Source organism: Lissotriton helveticus, chromosome 2_2 (genome assembly GCF_964261635.1).
Source record: "Lissotriton helveticus chromosome 2_2, aLisHel1.1, whole genome shotgun sequence".
Classification (NCBI taxonomy): domain Eukaryota; kingdom Metazoa; phylum Chordata; class Amphibia; order Caudata; family Salamandridae; genus Lissotriton; species Lissotriton helveticus.
The window spans coordinates 343,538,772-343,565,849 of record NC_136060.1 but is presented as its reverse complement, the minus strand read 5'-3'; the positions used below and the strand labels follow the sequence as shown (position 1 = coordinate 343,565,849).

The window sequence follows — 27,078 nt, the reverse complement described above, 5'->3', positions numbered from 1 at the left end:
ACAGGAGGTGCCTATTCCAGTGTTTGTCCTCTGAAGGTTGTTCCTGTTGCTGGAAGAAACCTAAGAGAAGTAAGAAAACATGTCTCCGAAACCATCAGAGACGACGATGTGACACCACGACCTGCACCGAGGCCAGGGGCACCGCTCGTGAAGTGAATGATGCACAGCCTGGTCTGCACCGCAGCTCCAACTCCCTTCAACACCTGCAGTTATCAGCATATCCTGATGCCAGCGCTCGGACCAACTCTGTCATTGCCAGAGCCTGAATCCTGTTATCACAGCACCAACTGCAGAGGGTGACTCCACGAACTTGCGACTCCGCATTGTCACTGGAACCAACGCCACACCGCTGACTCAACTGTCTTCCCCTGTCCTGTACTTGACACTTCGCCTTCTGGAGCACACGACTTGCCTCCTCCATGGCAGCTAGGGAGCCGGCCTCGATCTCCGTACCGACGCCTCACCTCCTCAACACCATGCATCATCAGACTAGGTTTCCAGGGTACTGTTTGGGGGTCCGAGAGACTCTGTGCCCAACGCCTCGTTCCTTGCGGTCGGCACAGTACTTCGGATTTATTGCTGTCACAAGGTTGCAATAGCCCCAGGAGGAGCTATTTGTTTTATACAAGCTTTATTTTTTAAATAACTGTTTTAAAGTCACATTGTTGTGTTGGTCTTGTTGAATTTAGATAATGATACTTTCTTTTTCTAAACTGGTGTTGTGTCCATTTGTGTTATCACTGTATTATTGCTTGGGGTGAGCAGGGGTTAGCTAAAGTGTGTATCCCCCCTACGCCGACTAGAAGCAAGGGACTCTATTTGGACAAATGTACCTACTTCTGCCAACTAGAGACCCCCTTTTCTAACCTTTATTTATTTTTCAATAAACATCTAACATTCTATATTAATCCACAATGATTCAGGCTATTAGCTTGTTATTTACAAATGGGTTTAGAGTATCACTTTTAGGAATGAGTGTGATCATTTCTTGACAGGGAACTATTCTTTGTATTCTTTAATATTGATATGGGCTTACATTATGATAACAGCTTGGGAGGCACGTATATGCTAGAAGTGTACAAGCAGCTGTGGTTTTAAAAATGTTTTTATAAAGAACTTTTGTGTGCTAACAACTTCAGTTGCTAGAAAGGGTTACGTTGAAGCTCTGGATTGTTTGTGTGGAGCTTAATATGGAACTTTGTAAATATTTAAATGATTCCTCTCCTGGTGAAAATGTAGTCAATTGTTGCATGGAATAAGTGTGAGTGAGAGTAGAAAGTATAAGGTAGAGAGTCAAAATGAATAAGCTGCTGGAAATAGTCTGTTTTCTTTGATAAGAATTTGGAAGGCCTTGCGGGCCTTGAAATTTATGTAGCGAACATGTCTTCCTTTTTTGTTACATGTACTCCCACTATAAGGATCTAGACGAATCCTTAAAAGCAGGGCAACTAGTTTTTCTGGGGGTTGCAACTATTGAGGGAGAAAACTGGGTGAGTTGCAATCATTCATTTATTAAAGTCGACAGTTTAAAAACAGACCAAAACCGTGTCCACTGATTTCCGATAAACAGAGAGTGTGCTAGATTTTGCTTTGTTCCCAGTGTCATAGGATATATTTTAAAGGCCCTAGGGAGACGAACATGTATTTAAAGCAGTTGTGTCATGGCTTGAGTAAACATACAGGTGACACTCCACTAAGGTATTTATGAGTGCGTGAAGCAAAAGTAGTACTTCAAAAACTCAAATACTTTTGCGAATTGACCGCACAAAATGTGAAGGTTTTGGTATCTACAGCTGGGTGTTCAAAATGTTGAAACTGAGTAAATTGTCTGTGTGTATTAGGTTGAGAAAATATTACAACGAATGACTAGGTGTGGAATAAACAAATATGTTGATGTCAGAAAATATGTTCACAGTACAAATTAAGTGAGAGAATACTGTAAGAAAGGCAATATTATAAAGCTCTGATTACCTGAGCTGGCACTGGATGTCCGAATTCATCATACACATTGACCGTTGTGTAGTTTAAAGCTATAGTAACAAAGGTAGTAATGTTCCACGCAAGTGGGTTATATACCACAATATATTGTTCGTTGCTGTCAGCACCTTTAAAAAAAAATGTTTTACATTTAGTTGTACAAAAACAGGAAAATGCACAATGCACTTTGCTAAGCATCGGTATGCATGCTCTGAAGGGTAATGAAGGTACATTTTTTCTATTAGGCTATTTTAGTTGGATTAAGGTCATATTCAAAGATTTAAATGGATACCAGCAACATTACAAAGGGGTCATCTCACCTACTTTGTGAATTATTTCTTAAAATCTCTTCAATGTCTACAAGACTCACAAACTTTGCTAAGTAAGAAACAGCAGTGGCAAAAATCAATCACTCGATAAAAATGTTCAGAGAGAATACTACAAAAAAACAATATTTTCAGCATGAGAATTTACTTGCAAAACTTGTTTTGCGAGAAAATGCTTTTGCAAAATCTTGTTATGCAAGAAACCTTCTGCAAGTGAGGTGGGAAAAAGTCGGTAACGTTCATAATCTAAATTATAAGGGTGACATTTGAAACTTCAATCACCTCTATTTTAGCAATTCCAATCTTCCCTCAAATGTCATCTGAGTTTCTAACAGTGCTTTACTGAATGTTCCCCTTCTCCTTAAATTCTGAGGTCATCGCAGACCTCCCTTCACATTCCACAAATTTGCTTCCAGTAAAGGCACATTCGACTCAACAGCCAATATGCGTCCATCCACTTTTCCAGCTAGGATTTTAATGCCGATTTCTCTACCCACTGAAGGTTTTTCATTAGTATGCCTAGCGCTCCCAAAATATATTTTTGCTTGTTAAAGAGTTCCCTAAAAGACATTTCCCTTCATCCCCTGGATGCTATTTCCATTGCTACAATTGTGGTGCTAAAAAGTTCAGTTTCTCTGCCATTTGGCCCGTCTTCCAAATGCAACAGCTTAGTTTTGGTATGGGCAGCATGACAACCGCTAAAACCAAGGCCCATCTCCTACTTCACAGTCAGTGCTCCTGGCTTCCTCTACATGAGCTGGTCTTGGGTAAACCTGCAATCTCCTTGAGTGTTCCAAGACCCCTCAGAGGCTTCACACAGATTAGGTGCTGGCATATCCGCCCTAGTAAACCATAGCACGTTGTGTTACCAGCTTCACTACTGCTCCAGAGGCCTTCTATGTATAGCACCTGTCATCATACATTTTCACCACAGTGCGACCAATGGTACACATAGATTTATCTAAAATTAAGGATGTGCCATACTTCTAGATGGATACTGTAAGTCCCCTCCATTCACCACTGCATCTGACAAAGCCCAAAATCTGCTGAGACCTGACACGGCTCCATCCCAGGGAAAAAGAAAGCCAGATTGTGAATGAAGAGTACAGCTGTCTAAATGTGCCATTCATCTGCGTCCCATCGGATTTTTTTGTTTTAGAATTTGTTATTAACCGCCTGTGTTGTGTTATTGCAGTATACTGATCTGTACCTCAGAGTTGTACCATATTTTTTAAGTCAATGATACAAAATCTTTTGGTGTGATGATCAGATCTTAAATAAGAAAAAGTTATTTTATCTCACTTTACACACAAACAACATTATGAGTCAGATTTTCCTACGTCACATAATCCTTTATTTTTATTATGTATATATACTAATACCTTAAAATATAACATTTTAAAAGTATTTTATTATATAGTAATCATAGGCTACATTTAGTACACACATAAACCTCTTAATGGAAGCTCGCCCCCAAAAAACCATGCCCTACTCCACGCACTTAGAGATTAAGTAGGTTTTTTTGTGTAAATCGATGTGGCGCTGCCACATCCTATATTACCTTTTGCCAAAATAAACCATAGACGTAGTTATCTTACATGAAACTATTTAACAAATATATTTACTGAATTAGCAATGTATGGTACTGTTATTCAAGCATACATGCATGTATCTTGATTATTTCTTTCCAACAGCTCACAAGCAAACCTGAATGCAAAAGCCTCTCAAGCCATTTGTTAGTTGATCCCTGTATAGCAACGAATTTGTATTTTCAGACTATCTGACCCAACTAATCAGAGAAGCTGCAGTCCGATGATCCCTCCTCTAACTTAGACAAAATGGACTGCCTGATCCTGTTACCTTAGATCAGACTTAGGACACATTGATTGTACTAAATAAGGTTCATCTTCAAGAACTGGTATACCTTTTGGAATGTTGCTTATCTGAGATCAAAAACTGAGGATCAGTCATAAGTTGATTTCATTACAAATCGTCCATTTACAAGTTCCATCACTGGTTCTCACGAAGGGCTATAATAATTACGGCATTGAGTCCACACCTAGCAGTAGCTCACAGCTCTGGTGCAATAGCTAAATGGATAAGCATGGAACATAAATTTTAAATTAAATTCCCTGCCTCAAAGATCCTGTTTTAACAATTGTTTAAAATTGCTGTGTCTTGCCTTCCACTGTGGTAATACCATACTCTTTTGTAATGAGTACAATCAAGATGTGGGTTCCAGAAGCATTTCCCTGGCCTCTGCTCTGCTGGAACAAATTACTTACAGTAGAAGAATGGTTATGCTATCATAAATGTTAAAGAATATAATACTGGTTTCAAACGATGTAATGATAATAAAAATCTTCCTATGGAAGACTCCAAGATACAGATCCCACCACCCTTTATAGCTACCATATGTGTAAACATTCCATTTTCCAGGCTGATTTCAGGAAAATGAGTAGCACTGTGGACCAGGTCTTCTGTTACAACTAACGGAAGTTCCTTGGTTTTTGAAATCACTCTACAAATTGCCACTGCACTCCATCTACTCAATCAATCAGTCAATAATTTGTAAAGGGCACTACATACCTGCGAGGGTCTCAAGACGCTGGGGGAGAAGGGGGGTCGCTACTGATCGAGCAGCCAGGTCTTGAGTATCCTCCTGAAGGTCAGCAGGTCTTGGGTCTGTCGTAGGCTCAGTGGGAGGGTGTACCATGTCTTGGCGGCGAGGTGGGAGAAGGATCTCCCACCAGTGGTTGTTCTTCGGATGCGCGGGACGGTGGCGAGTTAGAGGTCAGCGTAGCGTAGCTGGCGGTTGGGGTTGGAGAAGGAGACCCGTCTGTTGAGGTAGGCTGGGCCGGTCTTGTGAAGTGCCTTGGGTGCGTGGATGAGGAGCTTGAAGGATATCCTCTTGTTGACGGGGAGCCAGTGCAGGTTTCTCAAGTAGGGGGTGATGTGGCTGTGTCGTGGTACGTCGAGGATCAGTCATGCTGAGGTGTTTTGGATGCGTTGTAGTCATTTGATGAGCTGGGTTGGGGCTCCCGCGTAGAGGGCGTTTCCGTGGGGCAGTCTGCTGCTGACGAGGGCCTGGGTGACTGTCTTTCTTGTATCTGTCGGGATACATCTGTAGATCTTGCGAAGCATGCAGAGGGTGTTGAAGCAGGAGGAGGAGACGGCGTTGACTTGCTTGGTCATTGAGAGCGTTGAGTTGGGGATGATTCCCAGGTTGTGTGCGTGGTCGGTGGGTGTCGGGGCTGCCCCAGTGCCGTCGGCCACCAGGAGTCGTCCCAGGCTGAAGGGTTGGAGCCGAGGATGAGGACCTCCGTCTTGACCGAGTTGAGCTTCAGACGGCTGTTCTTCATCCAGTCGGTGACTGCCTTCATTCCTTCGTGGAGGTTGGCTTTGGCGGTTATGGGGTCCTTGGTAAGGGAGAGGATCAGCTGAGTGTCGTCGGCGTAGGAGATTATGTTGAGGTCGTGCTGTCGGGCTACGTGTGTGAGCGGGGCCATGTAAATGTTGAACAGCGTCGGGTTGAGGGAGGATCCCTGGGGTACGCCGCAGATGATCTCAGAGGCTTTGGGACAGAATGGGGGAGGCGGAGGCTCTGGGTTCGGCCGGAGAGGAAGGAGGTGGTCCAATCCAGAGCCTTGTCTCGGATCCCTGCGGCGTGGAGGCGTTTGCGTAGTGTGCTGTGGCAGGCGGTGTCGAATGCGGCAGAGAGGTCTAGGAGAATGAGTGCTGCGGTCTCGCCGTTGTCCAGCAGGGTCCTGCTGTTATCCGTGGCGGCGATGAGGGCAGTCTCGGTGCTGTGGTTGCTGCGGTTGCTGCGGAACCCTGACTGGGAAGGGTCCAGGATTCTGTTTTCTTCGGGGTATCCGGGTATCGGGTCTGTTGACGGTTTTCTCTATGACCTTGGCCAGAAAGGGGAGCAGAGAGATGGGTCAGAAGTTCTTGAGTTCTCTTTAGGTTTTTTGAGTAGGGCGTTGATCTCGACGTGGTTCCAGATCTCTGGGAAGGTCGCGGTCTCGAGGGAGATGGAGCTGCTTGCTCTGTTGAAGACATGGTGCAGGAATGGGTCTGATGGAGAGCCGCAGTGGATTGTGCGCATGGCTTGATGGTGTCATCGATGCTCACGCTGGCCCAGGCTATCAGGGGGTCGTGGCCGATGGTGTGCGGAGGGTCTGTTGTTTTGCTGTCTGTTGGGGCTGTCTTGGTGTTGCAGCTGTTGTGGATGTTTGCTATCTTGCAGTGGAAGAAGGTGGCGAGGGAGTCGCACAGGGCTTGCGACGGCGGGATGTCGTTGGTGTTGGAGAGTTCCTTCATGTTGAAGAGCTCCTTGCTATTGTGTGCGTTGTTGTTAAGGCGGTCTTTGAAGGAGGTCCTCTTGGCCGCCCTGATGAGGTGGTGGTGGTTGCAGATGGCGTCTTTGTGTGCTGCGTGGCTGTCCGGAGTTTGTTCACTGTGCCATTTCTTCTTTAGTTTCCAGCAGGCTTGCTTGGAGGCTAGGAGCTCTGGGGTGAACCAGCTGGCCCTCTTGCTGGTGTCTCAGCAGGGCGAGGGTGTTGGCGCAGTCCTCGATCCAGCGTCTGAGGCTGTGGGCAGCGTTGTCGGTGTTGGAGGGTTCGGTGGGTGGGCTGAGAGCAAGGTTTGCGTGTAGTTGTTCTTCCGTGATTTTGCTCCAGCAGCGGCGGGGGATCTGTTGGGTGCGGTGGTGTGTGGTGGGTATCTGGAAGGCGAAGTGGATGCAGCGGTGGTCGGTCCAGAGGAGATCAGTGGTGTGCTGACGGAGATGTGCGGGCTTGAGGAGAAGACGGGGCCGAGCGTGTGGCCGGCGATCAGGGTTGTGGAGTTGTTGTTGTTGTTGTTCTCAAGGTGAAAGTTCAGGTCTCCGAGGAAGATGTAGTCAGTGGAGGTCAGGGCGTGCGTGCTGATCAAGTCGATGTCGGAGTCGCTGAACTTGGGGCGGGGTTCGGGGGGTTGGTAGACCAGGGTGCCTCGGAGGGTGGAGTTAGGGTTTATGTGGATCTGGAAATGCATGTGTTCGGGTGCTGAGCGCGTCAACAATGAGCAGTAGACTAGCACTGACAAGTAGTAGTCAAGAATGTGCAACATTCAATGTATTTTACACCATTGGTTTGTTTGGCAGTATTTTGGGCAACTGATGCCTTTGAGTCATTTTGAGAAGCAACGAGGGAAGTACTTTCCATGGCAAACGCTTCCAACTTGCTTTGGTTTAACCATATTTACTCATCTTTTGCAGTATTAGGATTAATACATTTCTGATATTGTCCCTCTGTCATGAGGAGAAGCTCCATTGATCAGATGAAGGACATAGAACGCAAATTGACAGATGTATATCTAACTATGAAATTGCTTTTGAAATTTACTTGGATTGGGTTACACCATAGTTTCCTAATACATTGTACATCAGATTTAGATCTGACACACTACCTCTAGACACCTTTATATACAAATAGGGCTTTTCAATAGGTTTTCAATTAACTGAGATTTTTGTGACGTACAGGATGAACCTGGGGCCTTTTTTTATTTTTACTTTTTTTTTTAACTTTTACTTTTTTGGACTCCTGTGTGTGTCACAAAGGACGAGATGGTTGACCCACTTTTAACAGGTATTGCTATTTTAGACTTTGGATGGTCAAGAATAACTTCTCTCTTCTAATTATTTATTCCTTATCCATATCATTAATATCGCTTTGCTAAATTCACATCACAACACCTAATGTAGCAGTATGATGTTGCTATCTCATATTGTCCTGTGTCCTGCTCAAATAGGTGTCTATTGTCAACATATGATTTGAAATGTCAACTTTTCTTTTCATCTGCACGAACATAATGTACATTGACTACTTTGAAAAAGTCAACAATTCATATTGTGTGTTTGTAAGTGAATTATGGTGCAAAGTATTGATAAATTATAGTACAAGAATATGAGACATAGACCAAAGAAATGTAGAGTGTAAAGAACTGAAAGACCTTTTAAATCCTGTTGCTATGACAAGCCGCTACCTGCTGTACCACAACGAATGTTGGTGTCACTAGCCTCTAGTTGCACTTTCTCTTTCACCAAAATTATGTAATTGCAGGAACTGATAGTATATATTAATAAACAAAGATGTCTTACAATAATACACCATGCAAACAATATGCAACCACTAACTCACAGCTAACTCACAGTTGTATTGATAACACTTGACATTGTGAGGTACCACTTGTTCTCAAATTCAATGCTTGTGTTTCTAAGAGACAGAATGATGCTATGATTGATAATACTGAGGTTCACAAAGAAAAGAAATAATACCTTGCTCTCTTTCCACTTCATTATACCTGTAGGAATGGCGTTTGGCATTGTTGTCAGCAGAGAACATATCTAAAATGATGGATACCATCAGTTTCTTCACTGAGAACATTCCTTGCAGTAGATGATTGAAATACATAGCTGCCACTTTCGGAGATTCTGTACCAGTTATGCCATCATGATGTTGAACCTTCACAAACACAAATAATACAGGCATGGAACTAGTAAGCAAATGCTGATGGTCTAATAAACAAGTCTTACAAACGAATTATAATGGTTGCATTACATACCTATAAATGTAAGGTCACAGCATATATTGTTATATCAACGGGTTCCCCAGAGGAAAGATGCAGTGAATAATAAAAAAAAAAAACACTAGTGTGCAAAGCTGATATACCCAATAAACAACACGAAACAAACAAATTAGCTTAGCGACCAGGCATGAAGGAAATGGCTTCATGAATCCTTAGAGCAGGACTTATTTCATGAAGGAGAAGCTCAAAAAGACACTGGCAGTGATGCAACTCACTTTCAATAAACTGGCCGTCAAACACAGCATATTTATTAAGGAATATGTGACAGTTAATCTGAGTCACAGCTCTATACATATCCACGGGAGATGCACGTCTCATTTCCATTCGGAATCATGCATAATGGGAATAAAAAAGGAAATGGGGATTTTGGAATTGAGCTCATAGATAAAGTTAAATAGTTCAGAGTAAGGTTAGTCTATCAGTGGTTGTTTAAGGGAATATTTAACCGTGCAGAGCTAGGGATGGAAGGAGAGCAGTTAAGGCAAATTAACAAGCTTTGAATATAGTCAACAAATGGAAATCATAACCTTCCTCCCATTCATTTGTGACAACAGTAGGTACCCCAAGTGAGCAAAAAGAGGGAACAAACCTGAAGAAAAGTTGAGAATTTAGGAGGAACGAAAGGGGCAAGAAAGAGCAAACAGCATGAGAGGTAACAACCAGGGCACTTCAACCAACAAACTGTTTTTATCACAATAGGATAATCATGTAAAGCGAAATAGTGTGAGTAGGTATAATTAAAATATTTTTTATTATGAATTATATAAGCAAGGAAGAATCAATCAAACGGAATATATAATTCAAATCTTAAAATCAAACACAAAATATTTTATAACAAATTAGTACAAACATACAAAAATACAGTCAGTGCTATACAAATTATCAACAGAAAAAATCTATCATATCAATTATATCATACAAATCATGAAACTGGACAAGTTATTAATCAGCAAATTAATCAAAATATATAAGAAAACAATCAATACATAAAAGAAACAAGGAATCAAAATTTAAAAAGTGGCATAAAGGAATAATTCTCAAAGAATGATTCCTTTATGCCACTTTTTAAATTTTGATTCCTTGTTTCTTTTATGTATTGATTGTTAGCAGTGGTGAAGTGCACAGGAGTCCCAAAGCCAATAAAAACGAATTTCTGCAAGCAGAAAGAGAGAAGGCAAAACATTTGGGGGAAGACCACACCAAAGGCTGTCAGGTCTAGGATCCATTACCTACTAATTTAAGTCTAAATTATGTAAACAGCGCTGAATTATATGTTAAACCTTTATAAACCAGGGCACACAAAAGCAGCTGAAATATATCTTGTCCTGGGACCAAAAAATCCTTAAGATTACAATCAGTAGAGAGATAAAGAGCCAATAGTAAAGGTAGGGGGAAAGAGCGATTTACATACAGAAATAAAACAGACATGGTCAAACAGAGAGAAAGTTCACCCTCGAAGTCTGCTCCTTGGAAGATAAGAGCCCTGGGCTACTGCCGACCTTGCTCATGACTTTAACCCCTTGGGTGCTCATGACGAGGTCAGCTCGTCATGAGCCACGGCGCTCCGGTGCTCATGACGAGCTGAGCTCGTCATGACCGTGCCCGTTCCGTGGACGCTCGCATGCTGGGCTGATTCCCTTGCTGTGCTGAGCGTTCCATGATAACGGGTGTGGCCATGACGAGCTCAGATCGTCATGAGCACCGGAGCGCATTGGCTCATGACGAGCTGACCTCGTCATGAGCACCGGGGCGCTGTACGCGCGGGGGGAAACAGCCCCGCATGGAAGGGGTTAAACAACTCTGACCCAGGACCCAATGGACTGCCAGCAGAAATGGTTAACAGTATTGCCAGCATTGTAACTGAACACATAATACCATCGATGCGCGGGGCATCAGCTGAAATTTGGCCTAGGGTTGAGTCTATTTGATTAATAAACAATGAAAATAATAAAGGAGCCAAAACACAACCCTGGCGTATGCCTCTGGTATATCTTTGGGTAATTCCTAAAAGAGTTCCAACACATGTTCAGTGATGTAACACTTGAGACAGATGGCAGTGGTAGCAAGAGAACAGTCAGCACCTCTGTTATGTTTGCAATTATTAGGTAACAGTAGTGAGAGCGTGCTCTATGCAAAACAGTGTGCCATCGATACAGTGTTGCTCTGTATAGGAAAATACATTTTCCTATACAGAGCAACACATTTTCAGTAATCAAAATTTATAAAGCAGAGCACAACACAAAAATAGTTTCAAACTGACTCTGTTGTCAGTTGAATTTAATAATACATCGATGGTAAGGTGGTACCAATTCTATTATATGCGGATGACGCTGTTTTAATATCTCGTACAAAAATCGGACTACAGCGCCTCATAGATAACTTTGTCGTTTTTATCAAGGGCAGGAAACTAAAGATTAATAAAAGCAAGACTGTTGCCATGTCCTGTGGCAAAAAAAACAACTCAACAAGCACTTTTTTTATTGACAAGGAGAAGCTGCTAACAGTAAAGAAATTTTGTTATCTCGGAATAACATTTTCTGATGATGGGAAATGGACACAAGAATTTAATAACATAGGTCTAAAGATGACTAGTAATACAAACAGCATCTTTAGTTTTTCCACTAAATTGGGTGGCCCCAGAAGAATTAAGGACCTGGTAACCCTTTACAATGCTAGATGTGTTACATCAGCACTGTACGGGGCAGGAATCTGGGGTTACCGTGACGGGAAAACTATGCAATGTGATGAAAATAAATTCTTAAAGAGAGTACTATGTGTCCCCCAATCTGCTTCAACTTTACTAGTGCACGAAGAAGTAGGGATTACCTACATTACAGACCTAGCAGCTTTGCGCCCTTTAACATTATGGCGATCTATCTGGGCAAAATCAGAAACTTTGTTTACACAACAAATAATACGAGATTGTTTAAAACCTAATCACTTTCTCCTTATACCATGGTTGAAATATATCCACCATTGGTATCGTATTTTATTTAACAATGATATTCTATTACACCCAGATTTTGCCGCCTCTATCTCTAAGAAGGAGCTGAAGGAGAAATTTTTATCTTATAAGAAAGAGAACAGAGTGAGGCAATCGAGGACGCTACCAACGGTTGTTTTTTATCAAGAGCTTGATCTAAATAAAGGCTTCCAGTCTTATCTATCTGAGGTCCCACTGAACTCACACCGATTTGTTTTAACGCGTCTTAGATTGGGTACCGTACACCACTTGGTGGCATTTTCTGTTATGAGAACTGGTTCAAACTCTGTATGCCCCTGTGATGGAACCTCAAGACAAAGCTGCCGTCATTTTTTATTGTTCTGTAAATATTATCATTTTTTAAGGCTTTTTTACCTCAAACCAATTTTTTTTAAATTTAACGCTCGATCCATAAACATTGCAATGAAATTAATTATGCGCCTGGAAAATTCAGATATCTGCTTTGCTGTAGCTATGTATATAATGAAATGTATCGATGCCAGGAAATCTATTATTCTTTAAATTGGTAATCAGTACATAGTCAAAATACATGAACTATGCACCCATCAGCTGGAATATCGTTCATTTTAAAAAAAAAAGAGTTTTAATATTTATATTTGTATATAGTTGATTGTTTTTAACATTTCTACTAAAACGTATTTAGGCCTTACATCCCTGAATTATATGTAGCACTTTTGCACTTTATGTACACATTTATTGCACACGGAACTTAAGCAACCTTCGGGGGGGGCTTGGTTTGTACATATGTATTATACGTAAGTGAAATGTATTGGCTACCCTGTGTATAATTTTTATCTTTTTTTGTCAGCCATAATGTGTTGTTGTGATTAATAATGATTGTAATTTGCTGTTTTGTTTTTTGTTTGTGCTTACATGGATTGTTATGACAACCCGAATAAAAGCTTTAAATGACAATAATGACATTAATGGAACTGGCAAACCACTAAAAGAATATGGGTCATAGCGACTAATAGCATATCTAAAAATATAAATCAAGATATTGGCCAAGGTATAGGTTAATAGATTGTATAAATGTACATACACTGGGTTAGAGGAGGACAACTGTCTCAAGAAGGCCATTGAGGTGCACTCAAGAGCATTTGAAAGTTGTCCCTCTTGAGACAACGATGCCCTAAGTTAAACATCTCCTTACCCTCTGGCAGGATGCACAGTCCCATCATTTATTATTATTTTTTTTTTTTAAAGATCTTTATTGTTGGAAACATACAGTACACAGCGTTCTGCTGACATCCCATCCGCATATCAGCAAAATCGTAGCACATGCATGGAAAAAAACACAGCCACTTGGCCGACAACCCGGAGGTCCGGCGGCGTTGAAATGATCGATTCTGAAATTCGTAAGCATGTGTGCATTCAGCAATGAAAGGATACAACGTGAAAATAACGACTGTAAGTCTGTAGGTCTTCATTTTCTTTTTATGCTCATAATCAAACTTAGAGAAGAACTCAGTGCTTTGGGAGTACTCCTCAGTGACCGTTTGTAAGCCATGGCCCTCCAGAACACTTGTGAGGCACATAAAGGATAATAAGATATCTTGTTCCCTAGAAGGGCGCGGGATTGCATGAAGGAGGGATGACGTTGCACAGTGCCGCAAGTGTGGCAGTCATTGGGGAGTAGATAACATGGTCAACTCGTTAGGGATGTCTGGCATCCATAGTCGTAGCCGGGTAGACGTACTTCAGCCCTGACAGGCGACCTCGAAGACCCCAAGGCGCAGCGTGTATGATAAGCAGCAGGGAAGAATGTGGTCTAGGGGTGCGGGGGACCAAAAGGCCAAAAAACAGTTATAACAGCAACTAGGGAAACGCACATGGAAGGAAGAGGGGGAGTGGGATGGAGGTAGCCATGTGGTGGGGGGGGGGGAGGTATCATCCATATGTAGGTAGCAAATCGGCGGGCGGGGTAGCGCGGGGTGAGCAGGAGGGGGGTTCGCTTGCGCGTCAGATCCATGAGGGGGGGCTCCCAGTGCGGGAGTATGGCAGCTATATTAGGATAGTATTGTTCCGCACGTAGGCAGCAGGAAGACCCCCATCTATGGTAGTGTGTGTGGGGGCATGGGTGTGGAAAAGGCTGCATAACCGTCAACACTAAACAGTCTGGTACGTAGCATGCAGTGACCAAGACCCGGGGGCCCAAGGGGGCAGCAAGTAGTGTAGCAGCAGTCATGCCTCAATATCACAGCAGGGCCAGGGAGGGGGGGGGGGAAAGGTACATGGACGAAGACTCGCCAGAAGCGAACACAGTGCATGGCGTTCATCGCTGCGTGGGGGTGCAGGGATGGTCTACATTCCGTCATGTGATCGCTTGCTCTATACATTTCTGTTGAAAGGACTGGAGGATAGTGTCCCAGTGTTGTGCAATCGGGAATTTTCTTAGGCCAGCCGTTTCCTCACGCCGTAAAGCTGTGCTCTCCGCCCGGGCCCAGTTTGCCAGCGATAGGCTCCAGTGTCGGATGTGTGGAGGCGTGTCGGCTTTCCACCGCTTGGTGAGCAGTCGCTTGGCCGTGATGAGCCCAAGATCCCAATACCGGGCCTGAACTTTATTGAGGCGTGTACGTTTGTACAATCCCAGTAAGCAGGCCTCCCACGTTCTCGGCACTCGTTCGTCAGTACATTGCGTCAGTAGCATGGCCACCCCATCCCAATACTGTTGAAGGGTAGGACAGTGCCAGAGCATGTGTAAAAGGTCCGCTCCGGTCTGGGAACAGCGATTGCAGGCCGTATCCCCGACTGAGAAGTACCTGTTGATCTTGTCCGGAGTGAGGTAGGTGCAGTATGTATAGTTGTATAATTTTGAAGCGGGGGTTACGGGGGACATTAACTGGGCCAGCCAAAATCATTGCCCATTCCTTATCCGTCCAGTCATGCACAGTCCCATCATAACAGAAGAAGGATGCACTATACCCAGGAAGGAACACAACACTGACTATGGCTTGTTATCGGATGGTAGAAACTTGCAAGTTATCACGAAAGTCAGGAGCATGGAGTAAGAACTATAACAGGCAGAGAAGGCATAACAAAAGCATGGAGAACTGGCCTGCAGGTTACTGGCAGTGCACAATCCCAGTCACACAAGGCCAGTCTCCGCCAGCTGACTCGGGCAGAGGAATTAGGTTTTTGCATGCAGGAATCGGGAGGCGGGTGATTAGCCTTAAAATCAGTAGTCTCCCGTCCGAATCGGGAGGGTTTGCATGTATGAGAGGAAGAGAACCAATCACACAATGGAAATGCTAATCAAAGAACAGGCAGAGCCAAGGTAACGTGTGGACTAATTCCAACTGGAGAACATATAAAACGAGCATTGGCATAGCAAATAGGTCTCGTCTTTGGGACTTTATAAGTGTTTAGTTATCGAGCACAATATCCTTAGTGCAACAACATCAACTGTTGTTCTCCTCCACCACACCTAGCCAAACATGTGAAACTGTTCCAGTGCGATTTTAAAGTACTTTCCAAAATTGCTCCCAGGGAAATGATTTTCTATGGGAGCTCCACATGACCCAATAGTTACAGCAGAAGAGCAGCAACACCAATGTAGTCCTCACAATTAAGATCAGATCTGACAAACAAGTCGGTAATGATCTATCTGTAAGAAACATTATTTAGTGTTAGATTCCTTACCTTAGAATATCCCCAGGCGTCAGACTGGATCCGGAAAGTTTTTGCTAGCAGTACCTCTGCATGTCAGTAGGTGGCGTTGTGCGGTACCGCGTCCGTCGTGGGTATCGTATGCGCCGAGATGACGTCACTTAGGCACCACCCATGCACAGTGAAGTCAGTTCTGTACACGGATTTCCGCGCCAGGAACGCAGAGCCATGCAAGACACTGACCACTGGTGCATAAGACTAGGGCACTAGAAGGGATGACCGTAACCCTAGAAATCAGTTCGCAGAAGGGGGAGGATGGGTGGGGCGGTAAGAAATCTAACACTAACTAATATCTCTTACAGATATATCATTACCGAAGGTAAATAACCTGTTCATCTGAAACAAACACGTTATCGTTAGATTCCTTACCTTAGAATAGATACCCCAGCAATACCAACCCCGGTGGTGGGTCTGCGAACAAGATTACACCAGAAAGTCACGGAGAACAGAACGGCCAAATGAGCCGTCTCTCCTGACTTGACTGTCAAGGCAATAATGCTTGGTAAAGGTATGCAGCGAGGACCACATAGCTGCCTGACAAATATCCTGCAAAGGGACTCTCCGTCCCATCACAGTAGTGGCTGCAGTCGCCCGAGTAAAATGGGCACGCAGCCCCACAGGAGGCTCCTTTTTAGCCAAGGAGTAACTGGCTTTAATACACAGAACGACCCAACGAGAAATGGTTCATTTGTGTACAGCCCGACCTTTCTTGGCGCCCATGTAGCCAACAAAGAGTTGATCATCCACCCGGAACTGTTGTGTGAGCTGCAGATAGAACGAGAGCGCACGTTTTGGGTCCAGACGGTGAAGCCTCTCTTCCTCCTTTTGAAGGATGCGGAGGCAGAAAGAAGGTGGGCAAAGTGATGGTCTGCCCGATGTGGAAGGGCGTGACAACCTTTGGCAAGAAAGAAGGACGGATTCTTAAAACCACCTTGTCTGGATGAACAGAAAGGAAAGGAGTTTTGGAAGAAAGAGCCTGGAGCTCACTCACTCTTCTGGCAGAGGTGATAGCTACCAGGAAAGTCGCTTTTGAGGATGAGAAGACGCAAGGGACAGTTATGTAGGGGCTCAAAGGGAGCGCTCATCAGATATGTCAAGATAAGTTTTAAGTCTCATTGAGGCATTATGAACGGCACGGGAGAAAATGTGTGCGTAATGCCTTTCAGGAAACGGTTAACAACCGGGGACTTAAAAAGAGAAGGCTGATCTGGAAGACGCAGAAAGGCAGAGATGGACGAAAAATAACCTTTGATAGTGCCTAGAGCAGAGCCCTGCTGAGCCAAAGAAAGAAGGAACAGAAGGACCTCAGAAAACGGGGCAGAGAGGGGATTCACAGCCTTTGCTGTGCACCATGCCACAAATTTGTTCCACCTGCAGGCGTATACCATCTTAGTGGAGGGACACCTGGCTGCCACAATGACATCAAAGACTTTGGGAGGAAGATCGAAAGCTGTCAACTGTCGCCACTCAGTCTCCATGCATGGAGGTGGAGGCTGGACAGGGTCGGGTGGAGGACCATCCCCTGCTGCTGCGACAGAAGATCCTCCCGAAGAGGCAGTCGGATCAGGGGATCGATCGCTCGGGATACCAGTATCTTCGTGCCCAATCGGAGCCACAAGGATGACTTGGGCCCGGTCACGCCGAATCTTCTTCAGCACTCTGGGCAGAAGTGGTATAGGCGGAAAGGCGTACAACAGACCTCAACTCCACTTGCGATGAAAAGCGTCACCATGCGAGTGCCGCCTTGGAAATTCCAACGCGCAGAACTGATGACATTGCGCGTTCTCTTCGGTGGCGAATAGATCTAACCAAGGCTCTCCCCACTGCTGAAAGAGACCTTGAGCCACGTCCGAGTTCAGCCGCCATTCATGATCCATCAAGCACCGGCGGCTGAGTTTGTCCGCTCTGGCGTTCAGAGAGCCTGCCAGGTGTTGAACTACCAAGGTAATGCCTTAATGTTCCAGCCATGTCCAGAGGCACAGAGCCTCCTGACACAGGGTCCAGGACCCCACCATGCCTTATTTGTTGCAATAGCACATGGCAGTGGTGTTGTCCGTGAACACCTGCACTACACTTCCCCGGACAGAGGGAAGGAATGCCTTCAGTGCAAGTCGGATCGCCCGAAGCTCCAAAAGGTTGATATGGAGCCGGGACTCCACCGGAGACCAGAGGCCTCTGATCTCTCGCCTCTCCCAAGTTGCCTCCCCATCCTAGGAGAGATGCATCCGCCACCACTGTGTGCTCCGGTTGGGGAAGGGAGAGGCATCTGCCATTGACACAATCGCGATTTGTGAGCTACCAGAGCAATTGTCGTGCAGTGCCCTCTGAGATATGGTTATGATCGGACAGGTTGCCCAGATGCTGCGCCCTTTGGAACTTCAGGTCCCACTGCAGAGCCCGCATATGCCATCTGGCATGTTGCACTAGCAGGATGCAAGAGGCCCTCAGGCCCAGGAGCCGGAGGGCCATCCTGACTGAAACCGGGGCCAGAAGATTGGAAGCATAGCCTGAATATCCCGCACTCGCTGCTCGTGATGATAAACCCGAAACCGCGTCGAATCCAGAACTGCTCCGATGAAGGGGAGCTTCTGAGAGGGACTCAGATGAGACTTCAGTACATTGATAGAGAACCCCAGCAAATGCAGGAGGTCGGCCGTAGTCTGAAGGTGGGAGACGACTGCTTGAGGCAAGCCCGCCTTCAACAACCAGTCGTCGAGGTAGGAGAAGACTGACACCCCTGACCTGCGCAGATGAGATGGGACCACCGCCATCACTTTCGTGAACACCCGAGGGGCGCTAGTAAGGCCAAAGGGGAGCACGGTAAACTGAAACTGAAACTGGTGGACCGGCAGGACGGAGATTTGAAAATATGCGTTCTGCAAGTCCAACGCTACCATCCAGTCTCCAGGGTCGAGGGCAGCCAAGACCCGAGCTAGAGTCAACATCTTGAACTTCTCCTTTCGGAGGAAGCGATTGATGTTCCTGAAGTCCAAGCCCCCTTTGTCCTTCTTGGGGCCCAGAAAGTAGTGGGAATAACAACCACATCCTACCTCTGGGCCTGGAACGCGCTCGATGGCCCCCTTGGCCCTTGGCCAAGAGGGCCATGATTTCCTGTTGGAGAAGTGCCAAGTGCTCCCCCGACATACGGTGGTACTGAGGTGGCATGACTGGATGGGTGGACTGAAAGGGAAGGGAGTAACCCTTTGGGATGATCTGCAACACCCACATGTCCGATGTGATAGCAGATCCTGCCACCCACTGGCGTGGGGTGCCCCCCAAAGCTTGGATTAGGAAGGTTTGGAGGTTGAAGCAGCAGGCGGAGGTGGACTGACCCCCACGCTGAATTCCCAGACCCGCCCCTGAGGAATCCGCGGCCGCGGCAAGGCTGGTTCTGCACAGGCTTGCTAAAGGAACGTGCCTGGGTGCCCCTTCCGTTGCCACGAAAGGAACGAAAACTAGGAGTGGCTGGGCTTTTCATGGAAAGACCTAAGGACTTGGCCGTGGCCCGCGATTCCTTAAAGCGCTACAGCGCACTGTCGGCTTTATCGCTAAACAGGCGAGTGCCATCAAAGGGCATGTCCAAGAGTGAGCTTTGGAAATCTGGCAATAACCCGGTAGATCTTAACCAGGGGTGGCGACGAAGTGCCACAGTCGTAGAAATTGCTCTTCGTAGTGAGTCTGCGGTTTCCAAGCCACACCGAATGGTGAACTTATCCGCATCTTTACCCTCGCCAACAGCTTGGGACAGCATAGCTTGGGTCTCTTCAGGACACTGAGGCAACACCTGTGCAACTGTATCCCACACCGCGTGGGAATAGTGGCCCAATAGGCATGAGGTGTTCAACGACCGCAGCCCTAAGCTGTCCGAAGAGAGCAAGCGCTTGCCGAACTGCTCCAGCTTCTTAAGAGTCCTTATCCGGCGGAGCCATAGGAAAAGGCACTCTGGGACGTCGAAGCTTGGATGACCAGGATCTCGAGCGTAGGATGAGTGGTCAGAACGGCAGGGTCACCCGGCGCCGGGCGATGGCGCCTGGCGACGTTTTTATCCGCAGGGGCCCCTGTGGCTGGCCGCGACCAAGTGCCCAGTAAGACGTCAGTGAGGTCGTCATTAAATGGCAGCAGGGGCTCCGACAAAGTGGACGCCGTCTGGAGCACCTCAGTGAGGAAATTAGTTTTTAGGCCTATCAAGGTTGAGGACCTCAGCTGCCCGACTGAGCACCACCATGTAAGAAGCGCCCTCCTCTATGGTAGGCAGAGGAGAGGCAAACCCTGGGTCAGAGGAGGCATCAAGGCCGCCGGCCTCCTCTAACTCGTCTGCCTAGTCCTGCTCAGAATCACACTGACGAGGAAGAGTGTTCTCTGACCCCTCCCAGTCATCCTCCACCTCTGCCGTATGTGGTACAGACCGCAGCGGCAGGGCAGGGACCGCGGAAGGAACCAACGGTGCCGGGAACGGTGCTGGACAGGGCCGAACCGGCGCTGTGTCCCAATGCGGATCCCAGGTAGGGACAGAATTGTCCTGGAACCTGGGCAGGGGTGGAACAAATGGCATCCACTGCGGCGCCGGAGGCGGAGATGAGGGTGGTACTGGGGCCGGAGCCGGCAGCGTGGGACCTTGTGGCACCGTGGTCGGAGCCAGCGGCGCAGGATCCTGCGGCGCTGGCGTCAACGGCCCGGCGGGATCCTGACAAGGGACCGCAGGCCCGAGGGTGCGCCGGCGGGAGCCCAAGGCCTAAACAGGCAGTCCATGGTAGCAAGAAATTCTTGCAGCTGTGTTTGGAGTCGCCGACGGACCCGGATAAGGTGGGTTGGCCGCGGGACTCCCGGGCTCCGAAGGAGCCGCAGTCCCGTTCGTCCACATCCCGGGACCGACGGGGGGACGCCGGAGAGCGAAAATGCTTGTACGACTTCTCTTTGTGTCGTCTCTTACCCGAATCATAGGATGAAGACTTGGAGCCCGAGGAGCGATAATGGTGGCCTTGCGAGTGTTCTCTGGAGCAGCCCCTGGACCGTTAACGGTGCTGGGACGAGTGCCGGACCTCAAGCAGCTTCTGGCGCCGCTCCCTCAAGGGCTTTGGGCTATGGCCAGACAGTCCATACAGGACCGGGAGTCGTGATTGCTCTCCAGGAGGTAGAGACAGACGTCGTGGGGGTCCGCCAACGGCATATTGCGACGGCAGGCCCCACAAGACTTAAAACCAGGCATCCCTATGTGCACCAGAGTAGAACTTACAAGAGACAAAAAGTCTCAAAAAGATAGCCAAAAAGTGACTAAGGTACTTGCTTTAACCGGATCTGCGCTAACTGGCGCGGAAAAAGTAAGAACTGAAGTCAGCGCGCATAGGTGGCGCCTAAGTAGTCTCCGTGATGTCATCTAGGCGCATACCACGCCAGCGACGGACACGGAGCCACACAACGCCACCTACTAAGGCGCAGAGGTACTGCTAGCGAAAACTTTCTAGATCCAGTCTGACGCTGGGGGATATTCTAAGGTAAGGAATCTAACACTAACTTTCTTTCAGATAGCACGTCAGAAAAAATGCAGTTCATCGAAGAGCATTTTGTCACAGAATTTAGGATCGAGTTTATGGAGGTAGGCTTTTGAGTCACAAGAATGCGGGTTCTACTGCGCACCTCTATTTTCAATGAATTGAGGCAAGCTTAATTCATATTCGCCAGCTTTGGAGGAGTCTTGGACATACTGTAGGTTCTGCTGTCTCCTAGGCCTTTATGGACCTTAAGATGTACTTCCATATCACCCCTGTTCCAACTATTTTGACATGGCCAACTACGGTGGTGTTAGCTGAAAAAGAAAAGCTCCTGGAGTACACAAGGGTGAGAGACACCAGATGCACCACCGAGTCTGTGATGTTGAAGGGATGGAGAAACATCATACTACTGTGTTAGCTTTCCCACGCGTTAAATGTGAAGCAAGTTCGAATTAATGTGTTTGTGTTTATATAAATACATTCAAGATAGTTTCGTAAGGAGCTAAATGAATAAAAATGTTCAGAATAAAACAGACTCAACAGTGTAAAGCTACATCGTTACAGGGATTGCAAGCTACCCTGGGGTGCAAGACAGAGATCTTTAGGAAACATAAAGCTATAATTCATGCGTTTTTAAAGCTTATGATTAACTTGAAATTACGTGGTAGTGACACTCTCTATGGGAATGAAGTGTTATTGAAAGTGATACAAATGCGAGATGTAATTAGCATACATGGGAGATGGGGCGATACGGCCAGAGCTGCCGACTTTGGAGCTGCGAGCCAGGTTAGAATCTCCCTAAATGTAAACAAAATGAGAAGATTCACCTCAACAAACACTGTCCCAAAATGACTCTAATATAAGACTCAACTGACTTCCTCGGTGGGCTGCCGGTACACTCTTATATCACCCTATAGGGGTTTTTCTTCGGAGGATGTATTGCAGTGACGGAGCGGTGCACACCGGGAATGAATAACTGAAGACCCGGAGAGACAATAGCGCCTCCTCCTAGTAAATAAACACTTGCATGTGCTGTCCAACTATTCCAGTGAGCGTGCCCAGAACGTGAGATACTTTCAGCAGGGTGCAGGCTGCAACCCGCGCTACACACAGTGCCCCGCGCTGCTCGCTCCTGTGCGCAGTCACAGTGACAACGGCGAGCACGAGCCGCCGAGCCAGGATGTGCGTCTCCAGTCCCTCTCTCACAAGTCCCTGTGTGAGGCGCGCCCTACAAATTATGATGGCATATTAAGGGGTGATAAAGAACCCAATTTACCCACCATTGTGTGTCATGGAGTCAGGCAGCGCTGCTTGCTGCTGCTATTCCCCCTCAAAGAATGGGTGCAACGGAGGCCACACATATGCCTCGAAGGGGGGAGTCAGGAGGCACCGATAGCAGAACAAACACGGCTGGGTCAGCCTTTAATCCTGGCAATGAGCTGGGGTCAGCAGTTCTCTGGCGCGCGGTCATGCGCTGAGAGTGCGCTGCGTGCCCCCCTCTCTTCTCACATGCAGAGAAGCACAACAGTGAGGAAAGCGTGGAGTCTAGTTACAATTCGGCACCCATGTGGGGACAGTACCGCTGCCTTCTATCTTCTGCAATAGATGGTAGCCTATCAGCGTGTTAGAAGACCGTGCGAATCTGTGACGTCGGTGGCTAAGGGTGAAGAGAGACTGCGTAAGAGACCAGCGCGGCCACGCTAATTAAAAACAGATGGCCCCTGCGCCGTTGCTGGCTCCTGAGAGCAAAATGCTCTGGGGGTAAACTTTTCCCAAGAAGCTGGAACATTCATACGCCTTTGGCCAATTGGGTACTAAAGCCAGACGCAAAGGCCAATAGCGTGTGAGCACCAAACGGACGAGCTTCTACAAAAGCTGAAGTGATTCAAAGAGGTTGACTCCAAGAGCAGCGCATGCGTGCTGCACTAGGCTCGACCTAAAAAGGAGGAAAACAGCAGGGACAAACATAAAACACAAGGGGCAATCATCCTGCAGACAAAAAGGAACCGGAGTCTTCTGTGACGCAAGGCTCCTGGCTCTAACAAAAGTACTGAACATAGGTAGCAGTAGAGGGCAGGAACCAATTATGGAACAAGGCAGTATTGATCACCGATCAACCTTTTTCTATACCAGAATGGGTCAGTAACGGTTGGTTTCTCCATTCCTTATCAACTCTACTCTACTCTCTTTAATTGCACCGTGCTGCATTATGACATTAGCCACCCAATAATTTTATGCACTTTTTTATCTTCACACATTTCTCTGGTGGTGTTTAGATATTGCAGCTCACTCAAGTCGAACTAACCACAAATCCAGACCCCAATTAAAGCATTTTTAGGTTTGGCGTTAGCCAAGACCTTTCAATTATACTAAAATATGTATAATATACTTACATATAGGAACTTTCAGCCACCTCTTCATCCATTGGTCTTTTCCTGTGTCATTTGTTGTGTAATTCACATTTTACTTTTGCCCACCACAGCTTATACCATGGGGCAGTAGTGGGTCAGCCCACTTAAGCCACTGGTTAACTTCACATACTGAATGAGTGCGTTTTGTTCTCTCACAAGGAGCACATCCACACACAAACTAGTTTCCTTCAGTGCCAGTGTTTTTACTTTATAATTACCTTTGTGTTTAGAGCTTGAAGTGATAGTAGCACGCTTCTGATGCACATTCCATCTTTATCAAATACCCTTTCCTGCCAATGCTGTTGTAAATTCCTTTTGGAGTGTTTTGCTTTCCTGACTGTTTCTATTTCACTTATCAATCAAATTGGGGAGGAGGAAATTCTGATCCCTTCAGTTTCCTTTTCTTGAGCTCAACTAATCATGGGGTAAAGGATCACTTGTCCTGCATAACCAGGGTATGCAGAAGAAATCCGGGGTGTCTCCGGTAAAAAACCCTCATGCACGTGTTTGTAAAGTCGTGGTAGCGTTATATGTTGGTTCTCCGCTCTTCATACACGTGTGTGCATAATCATAAGGTTAGTTTTGTTATGCAACCTCCACCAGGAGGTTCTTACCCATGGTTAAAAACAGAAGTGATCTAGTGATGTGGGTAGTGCTTGTCTAAAATACCCGGACAGCCAGATATTTTTCTTTATTGTGTCTGGATTCGGGTAGCCCAAGAAGGGATGTTGATGAGCGTGCGTTCTATGAATATGTTAGGAATTCTAACGCACTAATAGTCAGTAACTAAAAATGGCCGACATGTTTCAGCCCGATCTGCCAGGTTAGGATTTATGGGCTTTCTTCAGGACCAACTGTGATTAGTGAAAAAACAAAAGTTTACAACAATCAATTGTCCTTCGGGTTTGTAGGGGGGTCGAGGGGGCTAAACTTTAGCTCCTGTCCTCGAGCGTCGCATGTGCTGACTCTGGGGGCAGAGTCAGCACATGCACTCTGCCCCCGTAACCCGGGTTACGGGGGCAGAGTCAGCACATGCGACGCTCGAGGACAGGAGCTAAAGTTTAGCTCCCTGGACCCCCCTACAAACCCACATTGAAAAGAAACAGGTTGAAAATGTCCCTTTTTCTCACACTGTTTGCAATAAGACAACTGATTGTTGTAAACTTTTGTTTTTTCACTAATCACAGTTGGTCCTGAAGAAAGCGCATAAGTCCTAACCTGGCAGATCGGGCTGAAACATGTCGGCCATTTTTCTTTACTGACTATTAGTGCGTTAGAATTCCTAACATATTCATAGAACGCACGCTCATCAACATCCCTTCTTGGGCTACCCGAATCCAGACCCAATAAAGAAAAATATCTGGCTGTCCGGGTATTTTAGACAAGCACTACCCACATCACTAGATCACTACTGTTTTTAACCATGGGTAAGAACCTCCTGGTGGAGGTTGCATAACAAAACTAACCCTATGATTATGCACAAGTGTATGAAGAGCGGAGAACCAACATATACCGCTACCACAACTTTACAAACACGTGCATGAGAGTTTTTTACCGGAGACACCCCGGATTTCTTTTGCATACCCTGGTTATGCAGGACAAGTGATCCTTTCCCCCATGATTAGTTGTGTTTCTATTTCACAGCATACCAGATTGTATCTTTGAAGTACTTCCCTACAGTGTCAGGGATAACTATAGTATTTAGTGTTTTTTGCCTACAGCAATATTGTTTTTTAAGATTGGTGAGGTCCCAGCATATTCCCAAAAAACTAAGTTTTGCAAAACCCATGACAAAACAAAACAAGAATTGCCAGAACGCTGGCGGCCAATGCCAGTCCTTTTAGATTAATCTCTGTCTTTTTAACTCAGCTAGCCTAGCATTAGATAGTTTATTGCTCAGTTACTCCTGATCCTCTTCTATTTTTATTCCACACTTCTAAACAAGGCGCCCTTTTGATGCAGCCATTCTATAAAGAAGCATCCTCATGGACTTTTTGGTACGAATTGCCATGGCTGATAATGTTTATCTACAAATATTCTATGTGTACTCTGTTTTTACTCCGGTCCATATCAGTAATAGGAATGACCCCTTTACCCCATTGGCATGTTTTCAGTTGACATGCTACCTTGACTTGCTCTTTTTCAGCTTACCTAAGACCAAACAAATGTGAATACATCCTAAACCTTTATATTTGCTTACTTGAGCCATGATGTAATTTGGTTAGTAATTGCCAATTGAATTGGACTTACCCACTACACTTCACTTCTTTAGTTTTACACCTTGTTCTCTATCTATCTCATATCTGTAGACTTTTAGCTCTTTCTAACAGGTCAGTACATTCTCAACTGATCAACGTATTACTACCATACAACATATAGCTCAATTCACCCATTTTCAAGACTGAACAGTATCTGATATCTTTCCCTTAACTAACTAGGTGCTCATACTGTACTTGCCGCATACTATAACGTTTTGTTAATAAAACATTTTTTTCTGGTTACTCCATCATCAAACAACATATCCATACTTGGATTTTTCTCTCAGAGGTCCAGCACAAATTCCTACCCATTGCTTTTTTTTTTCCAGCATATAGTAGTCACTACATGGTCAGTAATTAAATATTTCTTGACGGCTATCTCTACAGCTCCTTGGTCACCGTGCAAATTTGTCTAAGGCATTGATTTATCGTTTCTCCCCCTTTACTTTTATCTTCCATCATCAAACCTGGTGTAACCTTTAACTGATATAATCTCTAATGTCATAAACAAACATGCCCAGGACATTTGCAAACCCATGAAAAGATCTAAAAGATCTATTGTACATAGTCTGTCACATTGGATTCTGTAGGTATCAGTATACAAGGGAACCCGTAAAATTGGCCAAGGACCACGGGTGGAACTACTTATTTTTATTTAACAAAGGTCCTAGGTTTTTAAGTGATACTTAGAGAAATAATTTACACAGGCTCGAGATAAAGGCTGTGTTTTTCTTCTTCAATGTCCAGCCGGACCTAGAAGTGTTTATTTGGAAAGCAATTTATAGTATAGGCAGAGTAGGGCGAGACAAGTCGCACATTGGTAACTGGGCACAAGCCTGTACCTAGTCAGAAGAAAACAATACAAGGGAAAAAGAAAAAGAGTTTACAGGCAAACAAGGAGAGCAGGGTGGCTTGTAATACAATGCAAACAATTTTTGAATAAGCACAAACCCACAGTAACTGCAGTGAAAATTATAAATCATGAAACAAGCAGTACTGCAAAACAGTCGACGAACGTTTCGATCCCTATCTCCTACAATATATTGGGATCATCTTCAGGACTATGAATTGACTTTGCCTGATTGGTCGAGTGAGCCTGTAGGGTTTAAACAGGAAGGAAAAAAAGGGGAAAGAAGATTCTTCATCAGTTCGTTACATAGTGAGGACTAAAAAAAGCTAGTCAGTGACCACTCTTGACATGCAGAATGCAACACGTGCACATGCAGTTGCTTGTTCCAAAGGGCACGGGTGCTTTTGTGCTCGTATTTGGAGTAAAGAAGACCGAGTGATAGTAGGGCATACCGCATTTGCTTA

The 27,078-nt window shown here is 45.6% G+C and overlaps 1 protein-coding gene across 1 annotated transcript in view; it reads right to left on the bottom strand.

The window, feature by feature from the left end:
- Positions 1-27,078, bottom strand: part of MAN2B2 (mannosidase alpha class 2B member 2) — a 371,121-nt gene that overhangs the window by 190,347 nt on the left and 153,696 nt on the right. Inside the window, exons 9-10 of the mRNA XM_078678503.1 lie at positions 8,623-8,809; positions 1,972-2,105 (exon numbers count right to left, since the gene is read on the bottom strand). Of these exons, the coding sequence (XP_078534629.1) occupies positions 1,972-2,105; positions 8,623-8,809 (321 nt within the window). The remainder of the gene's footprint in view (positions 1-1,971; positions 2,106-8,622; positions 8,810-27,078) is intronic.